This window comes from Triplophysa dalaica, chromosome 7 (genome assembly GCF_015846415.1).
Source record: "Triplophysa dalaica isolate WHDGS20190420 chromosome 7, ASM1584641v1, whole genome shotgun sequence".
Taxonomy (NCBI): domain Eukaryota; kingdom Metazoa; phylum Chordata; class Actinopteri; order Cypriniformes; family Nemacheilidae; genus Triplophysa; species Triplophysa dalaica.
The window spans coordinates 199,595-227,500 of record NC_079548.1 but is presented as its reverse complement, the minus strand read 5'-3'; the positions used below and the strand labels follow the sequence as shown (position 1 = coordinate 227,500).

Sequence of the window (27,906 nt, the reverse complement as noted above, 5' to 3'; positions counted from 1 at the left end):
TCTCTCTCTCTCTCTCTCTCTCTCTCTCTCTCTCTCTCACACACTCACTCACTCACTCACTCTCTGTCTCTCTCTCTCTCTCTCTCTCACACTCACTCACTCACTCTCTGTCTCTCTCACTCTCTCTCTCTCTGTCTCTCTCTCTCACTCTTTGTCTCTCTATCTATCTCTCTCTGTCAAGATTCAAGATTCAAAGGAGCTTTATTGTCATGATAAAAGAAAATTTACATTGCCAAAGCACAAGATTAAATATAAACATGCAGAAATACAGATTAAGATCAAAAATAAGATAGAATAAAATTAAAAGTCTATAAGTAAAAATCTATATATATACATCTCAATATAAACAGAAAATGAGTTTTAATTAAAGTTCTCAATGAGGGTGACAGTGTCAGTTTGTGTGTGTTGTTCTGTCAGTGTTGTGTTGTGTTGTGCTGGTTGTTCTTTGGTCGTGGCAGGACTTGACATATCTTGCAGCAGCTTCTCTCTCTGTGTATCTCTCTCTCTCTTTTTGTTTTTCAGTTCTGTAAGGCGTCTCTTTCATTGAGATGTGTTCAGTTAAAATATTTTTCTGTCTGATGGGGTATTGAGCTATGACCTGTAAGGTGTCCCACGGAAGAGAGTCTTATTTGATCAGATTGTTACCCATGATACTGTGCTGTCACCTGGTACTTTATTACCCATGATGCTTTTAGTGTGGGGTTCTCCAGTCTGTCCATTAATGTGCCATAAGGTTCTCATGGGCTGCTTAGAAACGATGGTAATCATAAAAAAACACATCATAAATAAACTTGAACTGATTTGAAACGTGTGTGTGTGTTGGCCCATATTCAGGTAGTGGAGCGCAGTCCCAGTTTAAGAAAGTGGGCCGACCCAAATGGGCCGAACACTCGCCTCTGGTCTCTTTTGTACCCCACAGAATCCTCCAGCCCACATTTAGCAGAGCCAACACTGAGAACACACACACAAACACACACTGAATAACCCACTTCAGACAGCGACACTCAGGTGTGATAAAGCTCAGACGTGGTGTGACATGATTTGGAGTGGTCAGGAATGAATCTGTGGGTGAGTTGGCTCCTTCTGTTGTGTTGTATGTACACAAACATGTCGCTGTGGGATTTACATCTCAACAGAATCAGAATCCTGCTTGACTTTAGAGTTGTGAACTGTTGTCTGGTGTGTGTTTGTACAACAACAGCCGCTGAAAAGATTAAGAGAGCCTTTGAAATCATCATTTTAAGATGTGTTGTGTTCATTCCAGTCCAGTGTCTGCTGAAGTTCAACAAAATCAAACCTCATAAAGTCATCAAACAGAAACGTGAAAAACTGAAAAAAGGTTAGGGTAAATACAGGTTATCACAGAAAAGTATATCAACTTTTCCTAAATACATGTTGAATATTGTTAGTGGTTCACACAATGAACCGAAAATGATGGATTTACACAAACACATTCCTATAAATTGTGAGTTTTAAGATCAGATAAATAATTTTTTAAATGCTCTCTTAATTTTTTCCGCGGCTGTAGATTTTCATTATATATTGAGACATTTGGACAATTGGTTTGTGTTTTTCTGAAAATCTTATTAGAATTTTATTTCTGTAAAGCTTCTTACAATTTTTCATTGTCGCGAAGCAGCTTTACATACAGCTACTGTAATAAAGAGATAATAAAGGGAAAATAAAGAAGACACAGAACATCTGCTGTTATTAAACATGAAATTATTGCAAATTTATTATTGCATTATTTTCTCAAAACTTTCTTTGTTTTACGTTTTTAAATAAACATGATTTAGTTTGATTAATAATCCGTTTACATTGTGATGAGAGAGAGAGTCTGATGAAGCTCCGCCTCCTGCTGGCCTTCATTCTGCATCACATTCACACCTGTATATACCTGCTGACACACAACACAACACAGATCTCAGTCATGACACACACGGTGTATTCTGATGAAGAAATGTCTTTTCTTTTGAATCTGTTTAAAGTCAAAGTGATCTGAAGATTGAAGGTCTTTTCGTTCCCTGCAGACGCTGTGAAAGCGGGACACTAAGATCAGCAGCACAGAGGACAAACACACACACAGAAGAACACACAAAGTGTCTATCGAGAGAGAGAGAGCTGCTATCAGTGACTGCAGGTACACACGAACCTCACACATGTGATTGTGATTTAGCGTCTGGAGTCTGAAGCTTCTGAAAGCTGAAACTTCAGTAGGAGCACATGCAGATTATTAACTCCACTGCCTTTACATGGGCAATCACAACAATCATCCTATCAGTTTTACAAATAGTCAAACCGCCTTTCTTCTGTTCTCTTGAACGTCTCACAACATCCCACCCGACTTCAGACCACTAGCCTGTTTTCAGCTCAGTTTGTGTATGCTCCGGGCTCTGGCACACTGCACAGGTGCTACGAGTTCAGAGAGAATCACTGAGCCCTCGCCCCGGGACTGTCCCACTGTATTATCTGCGAGGCGAACTCATGAATGATGGATTGATGGATTTCATGATTACTTCATAACTCAGATTGTGTTTAGAAATGTGAGAAAAAGAAGCGTAGATGGCATTAAGGGGGACAAAATGAGATGCTTGGGTGAATCCTCTTCAGATCAACTGTGCTTGTGCTAAACAGAGTTTATATTACACACAAACACACTTAAACAATACCCAACAAGTGTGCACATCTGTACTGTACTAATGTGTGTGTGTGTGTGTGTGTGTAGGGTATGAGAGCTCTAGAGCATCATGCATTATCTGAGATGGAGGAGTGAGATTCCCGCTTCAAACACACAAGGTGAGACACACACACACACACACACACACTCAGTAATCTGTGATAATCTGTGATATAAGCACACTTCTCTCATCATCAAGGCACACACAACAAATCTATTAACCCAACACATGCTTAATGACATTGTATAATAACACGTGTGTGTGTTGTGAATAATAAATGAATGTTCTCATTTCTAAAATGATCTAATATCACACACACACACACACACACACACACACACACACTGTGGGGATCAGGTGTGTTAGAGCTCAACTCTGCAGAACTGTGGTCCTCCAAGAAGAGAGTTTGACGCCTCTGATTTCAATGAAGACTCAAATCAATGGAGTATTCAAACAAAGCATCATGAGAAACTGTGTGTCAGCATTTTGTGCAGATGTTTTCATTGACACATTTCTCATGTTCAGTGGTGATGACACTCATTCATTAGACGGCAGGGGGTCTGAATTGTAGGTGATGTGTAGCTGATGTCATCCCTGTGGTTGGAGCCATGTTTATCTAACCCTGTCTTCACCTCTTCACTTCTGATGTCATGATCCCGAGCTGGTTGTGTTCAGGGTTTTTTCTGTCAGAAAAGACACCACACCGCTTGTGTCTCGAGAAAATCTTATCTGGCAATAATAGTTTTCAGTCGTACATGCTGCTGTATAGTTAGTTAGCTTGCTGAGAATTCTGCAATATTGGTGAAATACATGGGATTTTCTCAGTGGATTAAACACACAGTATGCTTCAATTTAATGACAAGACTAGGCAATGAAGCTGTTGCGGATAAACTAATAAATCACATCTGTAACAGCAGTAATCCGCCATGTTGACTGGTTAAGACCCACCCATCTCGAATACTCGGTTATCAAAAGTATTTGCCAACATCCCAGTGGGAAACATGACAAAAGAGGGCGTTCATATGGTATTTTAACTCTGAAACTCATATTTCTGATAGGGAAGCGCTGATATGTACATTGTGGCCGATAAGGTTAACTGATAATTGATGAACATTGGAAGCCAATATGCAATATATGGCTGATAAACACGAACTAAGATTAATATAACGTAGAGACTGAAACATCTTTTTTCCCCTTAAAATCATGTACCAAGGCTTCTTCACACTAAAGAAAGATTCCATAACTTTTTAACTTAGGTTTCTTGTTTATTTAATAAACAAATTAAAGATGTTCTTCCAGAGCAACCCAGAAATAGGATAACATAAAAGTGACCATTTTAACGACCGATATCAATAACATAAAAGTGACCATTTTAACGACCGATATCAATAACATAAAAGTGACAATTTTAACGACCGATATCGATAACATAAAAGTGACCATTTATGGACCGATACCGATAACATAAAAGTGACCATTTAACGACCGATACGATAACATAAAAGTGACCATTTAACGACCGATACGATAACATAAAAGTGACCATTTAACGACCGATACGATAACATAAAAGTGACCATTTAATGACCGATACCGATAACATAAAAGTGACCATTTAACGACCGTTATCGATAACATAAACGTGACCATTTAACAACCGATATCGATAACATAAAAGTGACCATTTAACAACCGATACCGATAACATAAAAGTGACCATTTAACGACCGATATCGATAACATAAAAGTGACCATTTAACGACCGATATCAATAACATAAAAGTGACCATTTAACGACCGATACGATAACATAAAAGTGACCTTTTAACAACCGATATCGATAACATAAAAATGACCATTTAACGACCGATACGATAACATAAAAGTGACCATTTAACAACCGATATCGATAACATGAAAGTGACCATTTAACGACCGTTATCGATAACATAAAAGTGACCATTAAACCGGCCGATACCGATTAAATAAAAGTGACCATTTAATGACCGATACGATAACATAAAAGTGACCATTTAACGACCGATACGATAACATAAAAGTGACCATTTAACAACCGATATCGATAACATAAAAGTGACCATTAAACCGGCCGATACCGATAAAATAAAAGTGACCATTTAATGACCGATAACGTAATAAATGACAATTTAATGGCCAATAACGTAAAAAATGACAATTTAATGGCCGATAACACTTAAAATGACAATTTAACGGCCGATGCAATAACGTTAAAAATGTCCATTTAACAATGGGTACCGATTCGACTGATAATTTATCGCGCATCCCTAATTTCCAATAATACCAAGAGCTCGGAAACACAGCAGGCAAGATTTAATACGCGCACACACACACACAATCCTCATCCATGTGGTCTGTGCTCCTGAAATAGCAGCATTACCTGAAGCTGTAATCTGTGTAAAGCATCATTCCATCAATTTCATCTCACTGATTACAGTCAGTTTTGTGCTTGTGTGTGTTTGTGTGCATATGCATGTGCGTGTGGATTGAGAGGGTTCCATAAAGAGACACTCTTATGCTAATTACAGCGATGTGAGTGGCTGCTGCAGGGGGCGGGGCTTGAGTGTATATCACACCGATCTGTATGCTTGTCGAGCCATCGACTGTATTGAGAGATCTATTTTAATAGTTGCCATGGTAACTGAGTGACCGAGAGAAGTGCAGACTCACATCTCTGAACTGTGTGTCATTCTCTGCATCAAAGATCTGTTTCCTGCTTTTCTGTTGTGAAGATCTTCCTCTCATCCCTCCTCTTCACAGTCATTATTTATTTCATGGGTTTGTAAATCTGTATGTGAGTCTTTCTTCAGAGGTACACAAAAGAAGATATTCTGAGAAATGTCTCGGTGGTTTTGTATTCATAAAGTCAATGGAGTTCAGTGTTATTCTCTAAAATATCTTATTTTGTGTCTTGAAGAAGAAAGAAACTTAGACATGTTTGACGTGAGAATTAATCTTTTAAATTTTTTTATTTTTGGTTTACCCTTCTGATGTATTTGACAAATAAGAGCAGATGCTTTTCTCATGTTCTGAAAGTTGATTTCCTTGATCACACCCAAATCTGAGTGATTAAAAAAGAAAAGTATTCATGAATGTCAAGTGTAGATGTCCTGGAGTTTGTGATCATTGAGGTGTGCCAGAACTCTCTCTCTCTTTGTGTCAGTGGAGAGTTTATCTCATCCATAATAAACAGCAATATCTTGCTCCTAGACGCTAGACGCAGCCATGAAATATTGATGTCACATGTGTGTGTGTTTGTCATGAGTGTGTGTTGATGATAATGACGCTGTTAACTCTCTCTCTCTGTCTGTCTCGTGCAGGTCTCTGTCTTTCTCTTCTTCATCATGTCTCTCTGCGTTTACCGTGGCTCAGCTCCACCTTCTCAGGAAATGCGGGCGCAGCTTCACCCACAGGCCCCGCCATTTCGCCGCCGGCCCTGCCCCCAGTCATACCGGCTCTTCCTCGCGTGCCTCCTGCTCCTGCTGCTGCCGCTGGCCTGTCAGTCACGGGGGGTAAGAGGAGGCGTGGCCCATTACATCCCGTCGTCCGTGGCGCAGTACCCGCCCCTGCCCAAACTCCTTCAGGGCCTGAGCATCGCAGTGGTGCTGGTGGGCAACTCCAGCGAAGTGGTGCTCGCCGGGGCCCGGGACAAAGACGATTTCACCCACATGCCCCTGGCACCCAACGTGGAGTTGCTCACCATGAACGAGACGGACCCCAAGAGCATCATCAAGAGCATCTGTGACCTGATGACCGGGCACTGGCTGCAGGGCGTGGTGTTCGGAGACGACACCGATCAGGAGGCCATAGCGCAGATCCTGGACTTCATCTCTGCGCAGACGCACATCCCCATACTGGGCGTGAAGGGCGGATCCTCCATGATCATGGCTGCTAAGGTAAGAGCTGGGTTTTCAGAAGGCCAGTGTGATGGAGAGTGATGTGGGGTCTGTGGTGAGGATGTTGAGCTGTGTCTTGTGGTGTCATACCAAAAAGGGAGAAATCTCTCTCTGAGATGTGGTGAGTCAGAGATGCGTGCCCACGCTCGGGCCGTGCGCTTTAAACGGCTGTGAGATCAGCCAGCTGCTGTGGAGCTGAAAAGCGCTGCTCGGCCCACGCAACAAGTCCAGAGGCAAACCACACACAACCTTCACAATCTCAACTCAACTCTCTGTGATATTCCACAGAGTCTTCACTCTTCTTAAACATCTCGCCTCAAAACTATTTGAAACTACTGGATAATAATGAAGTCTTTTTAAAATGGGAACACCGCACATTCATTAGCAATGAGCTAGCAATGAAGTGTATTTATTTAGCGCATGTAAAGTAGGGATGAGTAATGAATTTCGAATATTCGATTCGTTTTTTAATTATAACGTTTCGAATAGTGTGTGCGATCTTAAAAAAATTGCCGTGTTTTCACACGTAACGTGTTCATGTAACCAAAGGGTGGCGCTGCCAATAAAGACGCACCTTAAACCTAAAGGCTGTCAATCAAGAGACAGTAGAGGAAAACATTTTCTCACAACAATTGGTAACGAAGTAACGCACACTGCAGCGCGTTGCATAACGGAAACGGTACATTGATGTCAATAATGAGTTCTGTGTGGGGTAAAATGAATGAGAATAAAGTGCAGTGTAAACTCTGCAATGTAAAGCTGGTTTATCATGGATCAACAACTACGATGCACAATCATTTGAGGGCGAAGCACCCAGCAGGTCCATCCACAGGTCAGCAATCAGTTGCTAGTTTATGGTCAGAACAACCAATCTGGATGCCAGACGGGCGGAGCAAATAACGGCTTTAATTACTAAGATGATCGCTAAGGAAATGCTTCCGATCTTATTGAGTTTGTACAGCTCGAGTTTACTGTTCGTCTAGAAAAAACATCACAGCCAGACTGGAGAAACTTTATCATGACAGTAGAAATAGAAGCATTTTGAGCTGTTTATTTATGAAATCGCTCCGAACTGTTAATAAATGCCGTCATTCAGTTAACATGTTTTAACTCGTGTTAAGTCTGCTCTAAAATCTTTATGGCTTTAATATATTTTCTTTGATCAATCACACAGTTTTTTTTAGTTGGTGTAAATGTGCATGCTCATATTTTACAAGGAAATGTCCTAGTATTATGAGTTGTGAATATATTAATGTTTCAGCACGTTATCTTAATGTATAGCTTGATGTAAGATTGCCTATTCCATAATACACAAAGCAGTGTGTCGTCACGGATTTGAAGTAAATGTTCTCTCTCTCTCTCTGTTTGTGTGTGTGTAATACTGTAAATGCGTCCATGAGGGGCAGGGGTGCGTATTTAGAATAATTTTCGAATAGTTCTCATCGATCTTCGAATATTATTTTTGCTTTAAATGCCCATCCCTAATTTACACAACATAAATATACAATAAAAATACAAACCTCAGCTGGAGATCAGTTCACTACACCAACACTGATGACCACAGCCATCTCTTTCCAAACTCTTTTTTTATACTTCCTTTGATTCCGCTTAAAGGTAAACATTCATTTCTCTTTTGGGCCAGATTATGTGTCTCCATGTCGCAAAATCTAGGGGCATGGCGTCTAAACCCTGACTATATAGGGGCGTGATATGTGAATTACCACCAATTTCAGCCGCCATATTTATCAACGTACGATCATTGGTATGATGAGATTGGTGGCATATGAATGTTCGATGAATCATACTTAAACCCTGTCGTAAAATGATTTCTGCTCACTGATCACCGTTAGATTGATGTGGACCAGAGAGAGGCGGTGCTGCGCTGCCTGGGAAAGCAAAAACTCGCTGTCGTGGGGCAGTAGAAGTGAAGCAGAATGTTTCTTAAGTCTCCAACGCTTATTCTGAAAGTAGCTCCATATGTATCTAATCACATTTAGAAGAATATTTCGCTAAAGGGGTCTGAAAAGTGGCTAAATCTAGAGACAAAGCCGCCAAGTTTGCAACACTGATTGAGTTAGTTTTCAAACTGAATTGTTTATTAATTGTTGTTTTGATAAAAGGAACCCTTTGATTTTCATGAAAGTACGTCGAGTTTGCACATGGAGTCAGATTAAGATCCTCGTATCACAAAGAGCCTTAAAAGGATCTTACAATATGTATATTTATGGATTTGGCAGACATTTTTATCCAAGGTGAATTACTTTGAATTAAAATAAACATTTGTTTCTGATTCTGTGTGATCCCTGAGATTGAACCCATGACCTTTACATTGCTAGTGTCATGATCAAACCCCTGAGCTCATTCTTCTGCAGTTACACACATGCAGACTTGAAAAAATCTACACAAGAGTGAGATAGATCTAAATATAAAAGAGTGATGCTGACAGCTTTATTAAGTTATTTTCACATCAATCTTAGATCTTAGAAATTCTCTCTCTCTCTCTCTCTCTCTCTCTCTCTCTGTTTTCTCCATCACACACACCTCTCCATTGGTTTATCCTTTTTGTGTCCTCTGTCACTGCTTTGTGTGTTTGTATGGACACATTGACAATGTGGTGTGCGAAAACAATTGTGCCAATTATTTAACTGTAAATTCAGAGAGAGAGAGAGAGAGATAACGAAAGACAGAGAGAGTTAAAGAGAGAGAGAGATGACTACTCTATGTAGCAGCTGAATGAGAGTGTGTGATTTCTGCTCAGTCAATTACACAGAGATCTGTGCCAAACCGCCTGCTGTCAAGATGCCACAATCTGTTACACACACACACACACACACACACTGAAGAAAATGCCCAGGCTGTTAAGACAGAGGAAGTCACATGACTGTCAAAGATGTACATATAACACGGCATCATCACCCTACTCTTCACACAAACTTCACTGAAGAACACTTGACACACACTCACACACAAATGGAAATGTTTTGTGTCTTGTAAAGTACATTGGGCCTCATTCATGAAACATTTGTAAATAATTGAGTAAATTCACAGTAATTTGCGCGTAAACTTTCCTCTGGATTCACAAATACATCGTAAACATCAGATTAGATATTAAAATGTGTGTGTTTATGAATTCCAATCACTTGTAAATAGGGCGCGCTCATTCACTATTAGCACAATCTTCGCCTATGAATCACAGCTACGCAAATGATGTATCTAGTAATGCTGGAATCCACTGGACTTCATTCTCTGGTTTGGCACATTAAATTGCTTAAATGCATAAGAGACTATTTGACTAATTGCTAACCATTAAATGAATCAATGAAACTGTCCACCAAAGTGTTTTTATCCAGCTGAAATAATAATACCTGGTGCTCTTCTGAAAACGACCAGCTGGGGGCGCTTTGGAGGCACTGCTTGTTATTCCAGAGATGTGTTGGTTGTTGTGATTTACAATATCTTATTACACTGCTCATTTGAACGCTTGATTCTGATTGGCCAGTTGCGACATTCCATGGGTTGTTATTTTCAAATAACAACCGCTCAAAACTAGTAACACCCTTCAACCCGCATGCTGCAAATCTTTTCGAGAGGGACAATTTACTATTACAGAAACATTCATTATAAATATACCTTTTAATAACATATATGACATTACATTTACACATGATTAAACCAAATTGCTTGTTCATGGCGTTTGAAGGTCGTTTCTTACTTTAATACTGAAAGTAAACGGCTTGTCCTCACAGAAGAAGACCATTTAATAAGCGGGATAATGTACAAGCTTCGTGCTTCCTGTCGCGTTCTGATCACACTGGAGGGGCTTATTTGGCTATAACAGCCGGCTGCTTGTACATTATCACGCTTATCACATGGCTTAGAGCAGTTAGTCTGCTTCTTACAAGTATCTTATTTTGAAGAATGTAACTGAATATGACAATGGAGTAAATGTTTTCTTCTGCATTGTTGCGTGTGATGGTTGTTCAATGCAGTGTTGGTCTCGCCTCTTCGCCATTGTGATTGGACGGCTGTGTAAAAAACTTCCAAAATGAGCAGTGATTTACTAACATAGCGCTGTTCTAAAGACAGGAGAAAATCATAAAAACAGAAAAACACAGAGACACAACTCATCACGGTGTATGGTGTTTATAGAGCAAGCAAGATCATTCTAGTAAATTATATCTAATGTCAGCAGTCTCCTGGAGAACATGCCAACTCAGCCCTGTGGTGAGGAACACAAACTCCAATGATACATAAATAGAGAAATTAAACCTCACGAGAAACCAGACTCAGTCGGGAGGACCAGATCTAATCTGACACATCACAGCTGCACTCACTGACTGTGATTAAAAGTTACTTAGGAAATGTTTATGAAGAATAGAGAGAGATTATAAATCGTGATTTAGGATATTTCAGTTGTTGAAACTGTTTAGGTCTCATTTGGTTTTATTTGGTAATGGATTTCAGACAACAAATATAAATGGTATGATGTAACTGAGTGCAGCTATTACTTCAAACTGCTGTCATGTGATGTAAATTTATCAATAATGTGACAAGTAGTCCTTCTTGTCTCTTGGGTGGGGATGGATTTGTCTGAGCTAGAGCTGAGATGGTCAGTCAGTCCGCAGGCTCTCGCTGGAGGATGGCACGGGATGTTCTGGAGCTGGTGTGATCTCTCTTTACCTCGGGAGGGGCATAAAGAGAATAATTAGCGCAGCTGCTGTTCATCAATAAATTAATTAATTTAGCATATTATGCATCAAGTGAAAGCTTGGATGAGAAGATGTGTCTTTAATCTAGATTTAAATTAGGAGAGTGTGTCTGACCCTCGAATAGTATTAGGAAGGCTATTCCAGAGTTTAGGTGCTACGTATGAGAAAGCTTGAGCTGGTGGATTTAGTTATTCTAGGTGTCATCAAAAGTCCTGAGTTTTAAGATCTTAGAGACTAAGTTACTTATTCAACAAGTGAACAGTCTATTTACAAAAACAGATAACTTCAAAGTTTTTATTGTGCATTCATTTTAATATCAATCAAACCGTTTGCTTTTTATTGTTTTTTATTAAGTAACAATAACATATTAAGCCAACAAATACGATAAACACATAACAAAACTTTTATTATTTATTTAAAAAAGTATAAACTAAATAAACTATATGTTAAGCATAACTAATATGTTTATGTTAATTTAAAGTGTTTATAAAGTCATAAAGTTCACATGATATAAGTAGTCTTTATGGTTCATTGTCATGAGATCTTTCTCACATGTTTATGTTTCAAGGTTACCTGCGTTACAGTTATTTGAGGTTGTTGTGAGTTGGTCTTAGAGACTCTAGAGTCCTCTTCATTTATACGTCCCACAGGTATAGGATCAAGTTTAAGCGCTAAAACGCTTTGTGAAATACTCTTAGCACAAACATTTAGGAGTCCTAAAATTAGCACAGACAGGCCCATTATTGTGAAGAGTTTCTCCTAAATCAGCAAGTCAGGAGCTTCTATCAGCCTTAAGATGTTTTGTGAATAAGGGCTCTGAACCCTTGTAGTGCCCGTCCCTGAACACCTCTATAATCGTGTAAGAGATGTAGAAGTATGTTCTGCTGTACAGTCTCAGCACTGAGGTCTAGCAGGACTAGGAGACAGATGTTACCTTGATCTGATGCTATAAACAGCTCCTTTGTCATTATAGCAAAGTTCACAGTAGGGAAGGAAGGAGGCGGGAACCGTCGAACATTCAAACAAAGTATAATCAAAATAAAAACACTGAAGTAAAAGCCACAAGAACATAAATACAAACTTAAAACATACGTCTGGGCCCGGTCCTCTCCCGTCCGTAGTCCTGTTGCTTGTCCTTTTCTGCTCCCGATCTCCTCCGTGAGATATGCGGGACCGGTGTGTGCACGGCTGTTTCCCACCATCACTCACGCCACCGGCCCCACCTCACGGCTCTCTTCCCACCTTCCGCCTTCCTTCCTTCCTACAGTCATTTTAACCAGTGTTATGATGCTCTCAAAAGACTATTGTCTTCAATACAGGACAATGCCAGCTGTGTGTGTGTGTGAGAGTCCAGTTCATGATACATGAGAATTCATATATGATGTTGTAATGTTAGGGTTTGATAGAATAAAATGATTCTTATATTTTTTCTCTTTCTACACCTTTACCTTTTATTCACTCATGAATATATATATCTTGTGTGTGTGTGTGATGTCAGAGAAGCACAGCTGCTGAATCAGTGTGTAGCCACAGTGTGACAGCGGAAGAGCTGTGTGTGCGTGTGTCTGTTCTGTGTTGGTGTCATCTGTTAGAAGGATGTTTTAAGAGTGGATCAGAATGTCAATCATTATGAATGTAAGTGAACTGATGTGTGTTTGCGTCATTACAATGAGACCAAGATGACATTAAACACGAGGTCAACTCTATTAGCATCAATCACATGAATGAGAGAGAGTGTGTAAAGTTCTGTCCAGGCGTACACACACACACACACACACAACTGTATTGTGCTGATGTAACAGTGCTGTGTTCTTGTGTGCAGGATGACAACTCCATGTTCTTTCAGTTCGGTCCGTCCATCGAGCAGCAAGCGTCTGTCATGCTCAACATCATGGAGGAATATGACTGGTACATCTTCTCCATAGTTACCACCTATTACCCTGGATACCAGGACTTTGTAACCAAGGTAACGAAGGAACACACATGCTAGACAGACAGTGATATGTGTTTGAGCAATTACACACACAAGTCCTCTAACACTGAGTGAGTGTGTGTGTGTGTGCGTGTGTGTTCCTCATGCTGATGTTACACACGTGTGTTTGTGTGTGTGTGCATGTTTAGATCCGCAGTACCATCGAGAACAGTTTTGTGGGTTGGGAGCTGGAGGAGGTCCTGCTGTTGGATATGTCTGTAGACGATGGAGATGCAAAGATTCAGAATCAGCTGAAGAAGCTTCAGAGTCCCGTCATTCTGCTCTACTCCACCAAAGAAGAAGCTAACATCATCTTTGAGGTGGCACATTCTGTCGGACTCACGGGTTACGGATACACATGGATCGTACCCTCTCTGGTGGCTGGTGACGCTGATCATATCCCACCTGAGTTCCCCACAGGTGACATCACAAACCATCATGTTTTGAACGTGAAATATTTGATTAGTTTGAGTCTGAGCGCTTGCTGAGATTCTGTAACATCCATCTGCACTCCACTATACTGCCGTCCAAAGTCAAAGTGCAGTAACTACACATTTGGTCAAAATTGAGTTTAGGCCTACAACTGGCTTTGCCCTGTCTTGTGACAAAGTCTCCTGGTTCAATCTTATGCCGTTTCTGAGAAACGAGAGATTTAAAATTTCAGTAACTACAAAATCCAAGCTATTAACAAGGCAAACCTTGGGGAAGTTTCTGCATTCTGATTTTGTTTTCCCGGCTGTGACACCACAGATACTGTGCTCTGCCTTGGTAGCCGTAACGCTCTCACAGAACCTACAAGCCAACCAGCTAGCCTACCATGGCACAATCCCGCGTTAAATGATGGTTGAACTCGCGTTAAAATGCAAATATCTAAAGAGGTGTTAGGAAGATCGCAAAATATGCTCCTAGCGAGGCAAATTACAGCTTTATACAAAAGTAACATTAATTAGCAAGCCGCTAGCAAATAAGCAGACATTAGCCTACTTTCTACATTGAAGCAAATTTCCACTCTGACACTCTGATAATGTGATTTATAATTGTGTTGATGTTTGTTGATTCTTTCAGACAGATCATCCAATTGTACTTACAATGGTTTCTCCCTCAAAACTTTGCTTTCTCTGGTAAAGTTATTGTTATGCGCAATTAGCTAACAACAGCTGTGCCTCCTCACTTTAATAAATTTCCTGTCATATTTGTTCAATAATAATAATCTGCTTTTCAACTGTCAGAGTACATCTTGCCAATTAGTTTTGGGGATTTCATAGAAAGTTATGAATCAGAATGAGAAACTTTGTGCTTAAAGGAGCATTGTGATAAAATTACTCTTAATCTTCAAACTTACTTTCGAGGAGTTTTAACATTCCCAACGAGCAAACATCAACAAAATGATTAACGTTATTAAAAACAATTAACATGTAGTGAGAAACACAAGAAGAAAGCTGGATGAACACATTTACTTTGCAGATACTGCACTTTGCTTTTGCAATAGTGTTTTAGTTGTGCAGGGTCATCCAAAGGCAGTGTGCAGTATCTGCATTTTGGTGGTCAAAGGTCACGTCAGTGGTCATGGTTTTTATCTATACAACATTTCTTCCTAATAAGGCATTACATAAGTGCATTACCATTAATCTACCCACAACACGTTGGACTGGCTGGTGTTAAAACCTTAAAGGCATTTTTCCCAGTTTCAGTGTTTGCGTAGTTACTGCACTTTGCCTTTGTAGGACAGTATAGACCTCACACATTCAACACGTACAGTCTGATTGTTCACTGGAATGTGTGTTGTGTTGTGCAGGTATGATCTCAGTGTCTTATGATGAGTGGGATTATGGGCTGGAGGCACGAGTGAGAGACGGCATAGCAGTCATTGCTTCAGCAACGTCCTCCATGATGCTGGACAGAGGTCCACACACACTGCTGAAATCTGGGTGTCACGGGTCACCTGACAAGAAGAGTCCAATCACAGGCAACACCAATGAAGTGCTTAGGTAACACACACACACACACACACCTACACACATCACACACACACGTTGGTATTGGTGGTTTACGAGGACATTCCTTAGACGTAATGCATTTTATAGTGCACAATCTGTATATTCTATCCCCTGACACTTAGAATCATTCAAAAGTTTCTGCTTTTTTACATTTTCAATAAAACATTTTTGAGTACACACACACACACTGTACATCTGTGTGTGTGAGACACTGTTGCTCAGGTCAGAAACACAGAGAGATAAAGATGGAAAATAGAACAGCTTGTTGTACGCAGAGGTCACTCGCTCTCCCTCTCTCATGATGATGTTTCCATGGCAACACAGAGGATGAGCTTGGAAGCCGCAGTCGTTGTGGCTGCCATATCAACATGTTACATATGCCAGAAAAACACCCTCGACAACGAGGTGATGACAACATCAGTAAACACAGACGGGCGGAACAGACAGACAGACCGATGATGATGATGATGATGATGATGATGATGATGTGTCTGATGACAGGTATCTGATGAACGTCACGTTTGAAGGGAGGAATCTGTCGTTCAGTGAGGACGGATATCAGATGCATCCCAAGCTGGTGATCATACTACTGGATAAAGAGCGTCAGTGGGATCGAGTGAGTTTTGTGTTTGTGTTGTGTGTTGTTGTGTTGTGTGGACTCTGATCTGATCTGTGTGTGTGTTTAGGTGGGTAAGTGGGAGAACGGCTCTCTGTCCATGAAGTATCACGTGTGGCCGAGGTTCGAGCTTCACTCCGGTGCCGAAAGAAGAGATGATGATCATCTGTCCATCGCCACACTTGAGGAGGCGCCGTTTGTCATCGTAGAGGACGTGGATCCACTCAGCGGGACCTGCATGAGAAACACTGTACCCTGTAGAAAACAACTCAAATCTGTGTGAGCCAGAATGACTTTATACTCTATATGACCCTTGAACCCTTTCTGCACTCTCACAATATCACACAAACATCACTTGACCATCAACAATAAATCAAACTCTTTCTCTGTCTGTCAGTAATCACACAGGCGTCGCTGCGGTCTATATCAAGCGTTGTTGTAAAGGTTTCTGTATTGATATTCTGAAGAAGATCGCCAAGCATGTGAAGTTCACCTATGACCTTTATCTGGTCACCAACGGCAAGCACGGCAAGAAGATCAACGGCACCTGGAACGGGTTGGTCGGAGAGGTGATGATATAAATACTTCAAAAAACATCTCAACCTCAAATCAACCCATCAAACTTACTTTCAGTATTTCATGACATCACGTTTGACATTTTTTGTTGATTATTTTAATTCTTCATATTGAAAAGAATCTGTAGACAGAAATGACAGGTCCTGTCCAGGTTTAGTCACATGAAGTGAAGTTCAGGTGTTTAGAGCTAAAATTAACATCCGAGAAAGAGTGATAGAGAGAGAGAGAGAGAGAGAGAGTGATAGATAGAGAGATAACTCTCTTTCCTTTGTTCTGTTTCTCTCTCATCTATATTTCACACATTAGTTTTCGTTCTTTCCTCTCATGACGTCTGATGTCATGTTTACTTCAGAGAACTTTACTTTAAGTCAGAAAAACACTTTCTGTGTTTTATTGTATGATGTGATAACTCATTGGTGGGTTTTCTCTCTCTCATCTTTTCTTTCTTGAGTGTATTCAGGTGGTGATGAAGAACGCTCACATGGCTGTGGGATCGCTGACCATCAATGAGGAAAGGTCAGAGGTCATCGATTTCTCCGTGCCCTTCATAGAGACGGGCATCAGTGTCATGGTCTCCCGTAGCAACGGGACGGTATCACCCTCAGCGTTCCTTGGTAAGCGCGTGTCCTGTCCTTCTCTGTGTGTGTGATGTCTCTATGCTCACGTGTGTTTCTCTCTCTGTAGAGCCCTTTAGCGCTGACGTCTGGATCATGATGTTTGTCATGCTGCTGCTGGTGTCCGCCTTCGCCGTCTTCTTCTTCGAGTACTTTAGTCCTGTGGGATACAACATGTGTCTCGCCGACGGCAGAGGTGACCGGACCCATCTGAGGATGTCTGATGAAATAAATCATTTGTGATCTTCAGCACGTACTGTTGTGATCTCAGCACAGACCACTTTCTGTTCCCCTTCATCATCAAACAAACAACCAAACCCAAACCACACACATCAGTATATCATCATTATGACCTGCAGCTTTCCTGTAGCACAGAGGTAGAGCATGGCACTAGGTCATGGGTTCCATCACTCATCTATATAAATGACTGGATCGTGCCTAGAACGCTGAACCAACGGCAGGAAGTGAAGTCACCGGAACCGTTTGTGCCGCCATCTTGGTATACCCAACTGACAGAGAGCGCCATTGACTTACAGTCACAATGACCCTCTGAAATAACCCCTTTACAGCTTATTAGGGGCGCGATACGCATTTAGTTCACATGTGTATTAAATTAATTGTTTCTTCTGATGATTTTTCCAATGTTTATGTTTATTGTGGGCAGAATTGCGACATATAGCAATTAAAAAGGTGAGTGTTTAGGAATTAGCATCATGACTTAGAGAACATAAACAGCCTGTATTGATCTGTATTTACACTTAAGAATAAGAACGTGTGTCAGTGGTCTCATGAGTCTGTGCGCTACTGTCATGATAATGAACGTAACTCAAGTCTTTATCTAATTAGACAGGAAAATTCCCCCCTTTAAAAACTTAAGCGTTAACATGCTTTAGATATTTGCTTGGTAAGAATGTTCTGTAAGACTTTAGACTGGTGAATTACTGTCTTATCATCAATGTGTGATAACTCCCTATTCATTTAAAAACCAACATGGCGGCGCGATAAATATCATAAATATAGATCAGTGGTCTGATCCCAGGGAAAAAGGCGTAAATGTCATGTGACAGAAAAATCAGTCTGGGTCTTAGTTAGCTTACAGTGCTTTTTACTATTTGAATTATATCAAAGCTGCTTTACAACAAGAAAACAAATCAAGAAATATACGTTGAACACAAGGAATAAATAAAGATATAACCATAAAAGTGATATGAAAAGGAGAAAATCCAAAACATACAGACACACACACAAGCATTCGTATCTATATAGATAAATATGGAGATGCATATATACAGTAGACATATATTTTACTGCAAGTCTTACAGAAGAGGAGCTGGAGATCACAGGTCGCACATTAACATTCCTGGGAAAGTCACCTTCAAATATTCTTGATTGGTCCTGATGAGTCCTGTGTGTTGATGATCATTGTGTTTGTGTCCTGTCAGAGCCCGGAGGGCCGTCGTTCACTATCGGGAAGGCCATCTGGTTACTCTGGGGTTTGGTCTTCAATAATTCAGTTCCAGTGCAGAACCCCAAAGGAACCACCAGTAAGATCATGGTCAGCGTTTGGGCTTTCTTCGCTGTCATCTTCCTGGCCAGTTATACAGCTAATCTGGCAGCGTTTATGATTCAGGAGGAGTACGTGGACCAGGTGTCTGGCCTCAGCGATAAAAAGGTGTTTTATCATTCTCTATCATCTAAGATGTGTATGACTTAATTTTTTCAGCTGAAGAAACAAATCATTCTAAATGAACGCTATTCAACATGTTGAAGCTCCAGAAGGCACAAACATCATGAAAGTAACACACAGTGGAAAGTGAAAGCATACCATGCATATGATTTATAATGGTGTCACTTTACTCCGCTGTTTTGATGAGATGATGTGTTTGTCTGTGCTTCACTTCAGTTTCAGAGACCCAACGATTTCTCGCCTCCGTTTCGTTTTGGGACCGTTCCCAACGGCAGCACTGAACGAAACATCCGCAATAACTACAGAGAGATGCATTCGTACATGATCAAATATCACCAGCGCAACGTGAACGAGGCTCTGTACAGTCTGAAAACAGGGTGAGATAATCTGAGACACTTCTTGAGTGATGTTGTTCTTTCTAAAAGTATAAACCAAATGAGCTCATTCACGGCTGTGCATATGACACAGATATTTCAACCCAAAATGTATTTATGTAGTGTAACTGATGGCTTACGGTCATGTAGAGAGATGTGGGCGGGGCTTTGGGAGGGGGAGGAGCTGGGCTTTTTGTTTCGGCCACACGGAGCACACGCCTTCGCACTGAACATGATGTTCTTGGTGAGGAGAGATGGGCGTGCGAGCCCAAGAGAAGCTTCCTCGCTCTCTCAGTGGGTTAAAGGTTTGCTGTGAGCTTTCGTTAAAGCTCAGATGCGTTTCGTTTTGAATCACAGAAAGCTGGATGCCTTCATCTATGACGCTGCAGTGTTGAACTACATGGCCGGAAGAGACGAGGGCTGTAAGCTGGTCACCATCGGCTCTGGGAAAGTGTTTGCGTCCACAGGCTACGGCATCGCCATCCAAAAAGAATCCATCTGGAAGAGACAGGTGGACCTCGCCATCCTTCAGCTGTTTGGAGATGGTAGGAACCCACATCCAGTCCCACTCGCGTTCACATATCGTAAAATTTTCACTCCTAGTTGCTTGTTTATAAAACATTACAGTTGCATTCATGTTAACAGCTGTCACTTACAAATGTGAACTATATTATTCTATTAAAGTCTATCATTAGGACACATTCTCATGTGTGTGTGTGTCAGGTGACATGGAGGAGTTTGAGGCTCTCTGGCTCACCGGGATCTGCCACCATGAGAAGAATGAAGTGATGAGCAGTCAGCTGGATGTGGACAACATGGCGGGTGTCTTCTACATGTTAGGAGCCGCAATGGCTCTGTCACTCATCACGTTCATCGCTGAACACGTCTTCTTCTGGCACCTACGCTTCTGCTTCATGGGTGTGTGTTCTGGAAAACCGGGTCTCACCTTTAGTATCAGCAGGGTGAGTGTGTCACATAACCATACATGTCAAAAACGTCATACGAGAGCTCCTAAAAGTTCTCGGGTGTCCTGAAACATCTCATTTCCTCTTTCAGGAGATTTATAGCTGCATTCACGGAGTTGAAATCGAAGACAAGAGTTCGGCGTTGAATTCACCCTCTGCCACCATGAACAACACGCACTCGAACATCCTGCGGCTACTGCGCACCGCCAAAAACATGGCGTCTCTCTCTGGAGTCAACGGCTCCCCGCACAGCGCCCTGGACTTCATCCGCAGAGAGTCTTCTGTGTACGACATCAGTGAGCATCGCCGCAGTCTGGCCGGACACTCGGACTGCAAAGCCCCGTACCTGCTCGACGAAAACATGTTCAGTGACTACATCAACGAGGTGGAGCGCACCTTTGGCAACCTGCACCTGAAGGACAGTAACTTGTATCAAGACCATTACTTGCACCACCATGGCGGCTCGACCCTGGGCCTGACTGGACCAGCCCCAAACCGTCCTCCAAGCCAAGGATCCAGCATTTCCTTGGAGGGAGGCATGTTTGACTGTGATAGCTTAGCTGGAGGCGTGGTCCCCATCTTCTCCAGCCACCCGCGCTCTGCACTCACGCACAGAAACATGAGCAAGTTTGACCTGCTGCAGAGTCAGCCCCCTTCGACTGGGCAGGGCTTGAAACAGGGCCTGGCCGACCTATATGGCAAGTTCTCTTTCAAAGGTGGGGCGTCCAGTTCGGGATACATCCCAGGGCACGAGAGGTACTGCGGCGGTGCCGATGATGGAAACATGTCGGACATTTCCACGCATACGGTGACCTACGGCAATCTAGAGGGCAACGCTAAGAAACGAAAGCAATACAGAGACAGTCTTAAGAAACGTCCGGCGTCTGCAAAGTCCCGCCGTGAATTTGATGAGATCGAGTTGGGCTACCGCCGCCGCCAGCGTCATGGCCACCATCATCACCACCACGGCCAACGCTCTGCCTCACCCCCTTCTGAACGCAAGAGAGGAGGTAGCACCAACTCAACCTCATATCTCTTACAGGACAAAGAAAGCATGAGGGATTTCTACCTGGATCAGTTCCGTCCCAAAGAAGGCATCCCACAGTGGGAGCATGTGGATCTTACAGATGGTCCCACTGGGTTAGGAGAGAACTGCACTAGCCTGGTGTCTGTGGATGACTTCCTGAAGAACAAACCCAAGAAGCTGGACGGCAGCGATTGGGAATGTCGTAGCTGTCGTGCCACCAGCGCGGGCAGCAAGCAGACCGTCCTTCACGGGGGTAGCTTCATCGGCGGGGGCACTAACTGTGTCCAGTCGGGCGGTGGAGGAGGGCTGGGGAGCAGCCGTCCCAGCTCAGCCACTTGTATGCGGTGTGATACTTGCAAGAAATCGGGCAACCTCTACGACATCAGCGAGGACAGTAGCCACTTACTGGAGCAGCTGGGGAGCAGTAGAGTGCAGACGCCAGCACAGCGTCGCAGGGCTTTCGGTGCAAGGCCGCTACGGCGACAGCATTCCTACGACACCTTCGTGGACCTACAGAGAGAAGGGGTGGTGGGAGCGGCTGCGCCTCTGAATTTCGGCGGGGCTGGAGGAATGGGTGGGGCACTGCCCCCTGGGCCTCGCAGTGTGAGCCTAAAGGAGCGGGAGCGCTGCATGGATGCCTCCAGTTCCTTCGGACACGAATACGAAAGTCAGGGAGGTCTGGAATGCGACGCAGACCTCGACCCACTGTTCTACGGTGGTCTGGAGAGGGCGAAGGGCGCAGGATCGCCATTCGGTTTGTTCAGAGCGGGAGAGGGTGCGCCTCAACGCCGCTCGCTGGGTGAGAGGGAATTGAGAGACAGGGGACTGATGGAAGGGCCTGCACCCTTATCCAAATCCCTTTATCCTGACCGAAGCAATCACAACCCCTTCATTCCCACGTTCGGGGATGACCAGTGTCTGCTGCATGGTGCCAAGTCTTACTATGTCACCAATCAGCAGAGCAACACGCACGGCCCCATGGGCGTGACCTCGTTCCTGCCAGCGTCGGCAGCTTCAGGAGTCATGTCGAACTTTCCCGGCCCGCACTTTCCTGCCGAGCTGTGTGCCGGAAACCACCACACCAGCAAGCTGAGTCTCGGTCCGCCTCGACCCTTCAACGGCAGCAATGGACACGTGTACGAGAAACTCTCCAGCATCGAGTCTGATGTGTGAAGCAATCCTACGAGCCAGACTTTAGCAGAACACGCCGAACTTGAGAAAATGTCATATTTCCTGTCAAGTACATGTTTACAGCGACCATGAGCTGCTGTCCATCTGCTGAATGTGTCTGAGGAGAAGTGCAGTAGAGCAGATGGCCTGTTTCACCTCTCCTCTTCTCATCTGCTCTATTGTAAAGATGGCATCATGACAGTGCAACGAATGCATTTGTTTTTTTTAACAGGGTAACAATTTTACCTCAGAGACGATGCCAGACACAATCCTCCTGGAACCTCCGAGAAGGGTTCACTGTTTCTTTGGATGCACATATCCAGAGACGATGTGAGCGGCATGGACATCAGTCAGTCTCCACATCATCCTCATGTAACCATGGCAACGGCCTCTCTCACGCTGTTCACTGCCGAGTGTTCCGGCTCCCACGCTCATTTATATTCAAGCGTCTCTACTGCCGTGATATTTCACATCAACAGCGTTACACATCATCTGTGATTCTTTAATTATTCTTGTCTGGAAGATAATGTAGAGTAAGTTAGTGTTAACTCTGTAAATACATCTTCTCTTTGTATTATTAACAGACAACCTTTAATATAGCTTTTTCACATATTTAACAAATAACCAAAATCAAGATAAAAACACAACAAAAATATGCAAAGTATAGTCAAGCATTACTACTTCTGATAAGTGATAGTTTGCTTTTATGACTCGATTCTGATAGTTTACTGCCAGCTTTACTTAAGAAGACTTCAACTCCTCTTTATTCCTTTGACTAGAATGTAACAGAGCTACGCTGTGCTGTCGTGGACATTTTTATGTGTTTCTTTTACTGCTTTGCTCCTCACAAAGTTTCTCTTCACACTACACACTACACACACACACACGTTTACCTCGCAATCTATGTGAGAACAAGAAAGCGGAATATCTATGGACTATTCTCACTTTAGTTTCCAGAGGACTCTTTCTATGTTTACTGTAGTGTTAATGATTATAATGGTTAAGTACCCCCCCCCACACACACACAGATCTCCAGCTTCAGTGTGATTTAGGACCTTAAGCTCGACTGAATGACTTTAGCGTTTATTTGATGGAGTGTCATTTGTGTTGTAAACGTAAGGTAAACGCTTGAATCCTTCTGCTTTTACAGTTTGTCTTTAAACTCTGTGGTTTACTAGGTCATGATATCACAGTGTGCTTTCAGATGTGTTGAAGCTGGGGGTCTACATGTTCCCGTCATAGAGCGGTGACGTTTGAGTTCTTCACACAGCAATAGTTCTATAAGCCACAGTTCTTTTCCCACTGTATGCGAGTCTTTTTTCAGTGAAACACAAAAGAAGATATTTTGAGAAACGTCTCGGTGGTTTTGTGTTCATACACTTCAAAGTCAATTCTTCAAAATATCTTCTTTTGTGTTCTAAAGAAAATAGAAACTTTGATGATGATGATGAAAGAATTCTGTCAGGTTCAGATGCGTCAAAAATGATTGACAATTAGCATTCAGTTTAGATTGGCGGTTTGGTTTTGTTCTGGGCAAAACTCCCTAAACATCCATAAGGAAGAGCAGGGAGCGCAGCGATGACCCCTCAGTGTAAACTGAATAGAACAAGCAGACGTCATGAGTTCCTCAAGACATTTAAGTGTAACCCATAATTCAAATGCAGTTGAGACGTATGAGAAGGAATAAAAGAAGTGGAGATTGTAAACGTGAGGTGGAGCTGGGGACGGAGGAGAGCACCATAAGCTGCTATAAGCTGAATGAATTGAAAGGGAAGCTGTGATTGTGTCACATCTGTGAAGAGGGTCCGCTGATGCCACAACTGAAGTGTCTCTCTGTGGCTTGAGCTCTGTGTGCTTTTCTTGTGTTCATAGAGAAACACGCCTAGTTGTAGTTAGACTTCATTCTAGTGTACTCGCAATATATAGGAAACTTTAGCGTTCTGTTGACTACTATATTGTCATTATTATTCTAAGGTAAGTATAGCAGCTGGGTTGGAGTTTTACGAATCGGTAACTGGTGTAACTAAATCGCCAGTCACCACAACACAAAGTCCATCTCTACCTTCACAGAATGGGTTAGTTTGTCACTCGACGTGGGTGATGAACGCGTTGCGCGCGAGACGGCCGCTTCTGCGGCGCATACTCTCCATGCTGGGGTATCGCCGTGCTGTTTCCATGGTAACTGCAGTGCCAGAGGATGCAGGCTGAATGAGTGAATTCTTTCACTATGGAATAAGAATCGCATCCACTTTGATAAGTCACAGAATTTTTACATCTCTAAATACGATTCTAGAGTGAATACTTGTACAGATTGTGTATATAATGAACACAATTCCTTTTCTATGACGATACGAACGCAAACCTCAATGATACTTTAATATTGAGAGGATCTTTTCACGACGTAGAAGGGTTGAGAATTCTTTCACATGCTAAATAAAGTGAATCAAACAAGCGACGCTGCTGTGGAGTTGTTTCTGTGTGTGCACGCGCATCAAACTGTACAACACCATCGACTGCACTGCGTACTGTAATGTGTTACGTAAGACACACAACTACACCAGTGTGTCACAGACTTTACTGCACACTATTTACACAACACTTCGTGGACATCGTTTGGAGTGTGCAAACACAAACAGCTAAATGTTTCCAAGCGTTTTAACACAACCGTGGCCAAGTTATAATGAAACTCTGTCATCGTTTATTTCTGCTCATCTCACGTGATTGTAAATATTTTTAAGATATTTTGAGAAATGTCTCCGTGGTTTTGTGATCATACATACATTGACATATTTTCCTGCAGATGAACATGAAGTCTCTCTCTCTCGTCGTTCGTCACACGTTCGCTTCTCTTATTCACTTTCCCCTCAGGTAGGAGAGACAGACGAATGAAATATTGATGGGGGGGAGCGCGCGCGCATTGGGAAGTTGTGTTTGAAGGCCAGACTATCTGTTCATATTATGAGCGAGCTCGTGCGAACTCTACTGTACCGTGCGTGCGTGCGCGTGTGTGTGTCTCATGAAGCACTTCGCCCACCTCCCCCTCTCAACACCCCCACAATCCTTTGTGAAGCACCCGCTCGCTCTTACTAACGGTCACCTAGCAACAGAGCGGATGATAATCGGAAGCCCCGCCCGCTTCTCTGGCTCACTCCAACAAAGTTTCATTCCCCACTAAACACAGTTTGTCTCGGCCGTGAACGATACAAAGTCAAAAACCGTGCGAAAAATGATGACAGATGTATAGAAACATCATATTTACTGAGTGTGTACAGCAGTCAGAATACATGTTTTACCATCATAAGAGTATCTCATACTAAAGCACCAGAAGCCGTATTAACTGTGTGAGAATGATCCGGATCAACCGGCATCTTTATTGAAACATCGACGGATACATGCAGACAATCAGAAGGTCCTTTACTGGCTGATAGATTCATCTGCGGTGGTCTACAGACCCTCAGATCTCACACACGTGAAGTACAACATTAAAAACATCGACAGCACACAACAGTCATAGACGTCATGACGTCACAGGTGAAGAAGATGTTCTCGTGTCTGCAGGTCAGAGAGTTCATGAGAGGTCAGAAGATGAAGTCTTGTAGCTAAGACAGCTGGACACTTCTCAGTATTATGGGCTGTACACTACAGTATGTACAAAATCGGATCTATCTAAAACACATTCACTTCAGAATATCTTTGTTAGGTTTTATTTTCTTGCAGTTTTTTATGCACACTTTCTAGATTGTGTATCTTGTGTTTGTGATCGGTTCATTTGTGATGTCATTTTGCCATCCTGTGGCAAGGAGAAGAACTACAACATCTACTCGACATGCTTTATTAGATCAGTTTTACTTCAGTATTCCCGTTTGAACATTTCTGCAGGACACATACACTCACCTAAAGGATTATTAGGAACACCACACTAATACTATGTTTGAACGCCTTTCGCCTTCAGAACTGAATTAATTCTATGTGGCATTGATTCAACAAGGTGCTGAAAGCATTCTTTAGAAATGTTGGCCCATATTGATAGGATAACATCTTGCAGTTGATGGAGATTTGTGGACTGCACGAAGCTCCCAAAGATGCTCTATTGGGTTGAGATCTGGTGACTGTGGGGCCATTTTAGTACAGTGAACTCATTGTCATGTTCAAGCGACCAATTTGAAATGATTGGAGCTTTGTGACATGGTGCATTATCCTGCTGGAAGTAGTCATCAGAGGATGGGAACATGGTGGTCATAAAGGGATGGACATGGTCAGAAACAATGCTCAGGTAGGCCGTGGCATTTAAACGATGCCCAATTGGCACTAAGGGGCCTAAAGTGTGCCAAGAAAACATCCCCCACACCATTACACCACCACCATAATTACATTAATGAGAAATTGAACAAGTGTTCCTAATAATCCTTTAGGTGAGTGTATAACACGACAGCCTACATTACGAGTGTCTGTTGTTTCACTACATTGATAATAGTTTATTAGTTTTAGTAGAAAACAAAATACGCAACTTATAATTTAAGATTAATTATAAAATACTGTAATAAGATTCATTAAAAAGGAAGGAAGGAGTCGGGAACCGGCAAACATTTAAACATTAAATAACAGAAATAAAAACACGGACGACCGCCGGCGAACAACACAAACACAAACACAAACACAAACACAAACACAAACACAAACACAAACACAAACACAAACACAAGTTCGGGCCCGGTCCTCTCTCTTCGACGGTCCGATCGCTCGTTCCTTTTATATGCTCCCAATCTCCTACGTGATTTGAGCCCAGTGTGCGCACAGCTGGCGCTAATTCACAATTACTCACCGGACTCGAACCACGGTCTCGCCCCGCCTACTCTACTACAAATACATTGTGAAAAATATGGAATGCCACTCTTCTGGATTTATTGAGCTAACACTCATCAGTTATATTATGTATTGATGTCCAGTCTATCAGTAGGCTGATTTTAAGAGTTGTTTTATGTTTATAGTCCAATAACAGAAGCTCATGTGGACGTGTAAACTTGTATCAGGAGGTTTTCATACAACATGTAAGACCCTTGTCCTTTCAAGTGACTGTGGACATATATTGTATTGAATCTATAAGGCGTCTTTTTGTGTTTCATTTGAACTTGTCACACATACTACAGTATAAAACACTTGAAAAAAACGTATTTGGCTTTTTTCCCAATAATGATTGAGATTTTACAGTTTTTCTCGATTGCTAACACACAATTCATCAAACAATTCACAATTTTCTGACCACTATAAACACATTCTCAGAACAATATACCAACTTGTACAAACCCCACACACCAACAGCCTCAATTTTACAAAGGTTAAAGCACGTTCTCATTCAGAAAACACAAACACACAATATAATGAACTGAAGTGTCAAGATGTGAGCTCAAATAACACATTTTTTTACATCAGTAAACATTCAGTGGCAAACCTGATGACACACACATGAGAATCTCAGGATCATCTCAATAGGAGATCAGGTATGATTGGATCCTAGAATCATCTGGACTTTATACTCACAGTATTATCACGCTACACACTTCATATCAGAGACATGTCGCTATTCTG

At 42.2% G+C, this 27,906-nt stretch overlaps 1 protein-coding gene across 4 annotated transcripts in view; it reads left to right on the top strand.

Annotated features, from left to right (window-relative positions):
* Positions 1-24,772, top strand: part of LOC130426438 (glutamate receptor ionotropic, NMDA 2B-like) — a 26,789-nt gene extending 2,017 nt beyond the window's left edge. For 3 of the 4 annotated variants that reach the window (XM_056753218.1, XM_056753217.1, XM_056753216.1), the window contains 16 exons: positions 2,031-2,140; positions 2,726-2,796; positions 6,038-6,613; positions 13,145-13,288; positions 13,444-13,714; positions 15,090-15,282; positions 15,793-15,907; positions 15,978-16,186; positions 16,305-16,476; positions 16,944-17,097; positions 17,168-17,293; positions 18,540-18,769; positions 19,001-19,161; positions 19,516-19,703; positions 19,882-20,120; positions 20,215-24,772. In XM_056753218.1, coding sequence (XP_056609196.1) covers positions 6,062-6,613; positions 13,145-13,288; positions 13,444-13,714; positions 15,090-15,282; positions 15,793-15,907; positions 15,978-16,186; positions 16,305-16,476; positions 16,944-17,097; positions 17,168-17,293; positions 18,540-18,769; positions 19,001-19,161; positions 19,516-19,703; positions 19,882-20,120; positions 20,215-22,323 — 4,863 coding nt within the window. In that variant the 5' untranslated portion in view covers positions 2,031-2,140; positions 2,726-2,796; positions 6,038-6,061 and the 3' untranslated portion in view covers positions 22,324-24,772. Of the gene's footprint in view, positions 1-455; positions 1,069-2,030; positions 2,141-2,725; positions 2,797-6,037; positions 6,614-13,144; positions 13,289-13,443; positions 13,715-15,089; positions 15,283-15,792; positions 15,908-15,977; positions 16,187-16,304; positions 16,477-16,943; positions 17,098-17,167; positions 17,294-18,539; positions 18,770-19,000; positions 19,162-19,515; positions 19,704-19,881; positions 20,121-20,214 lie in introns of those variants that run through there. The other variant, XM_056753219.1, reaches the window with a different exon arrangement.
* Positions 24,773-27,906: the final 3,134 nt, after the last annotated feature.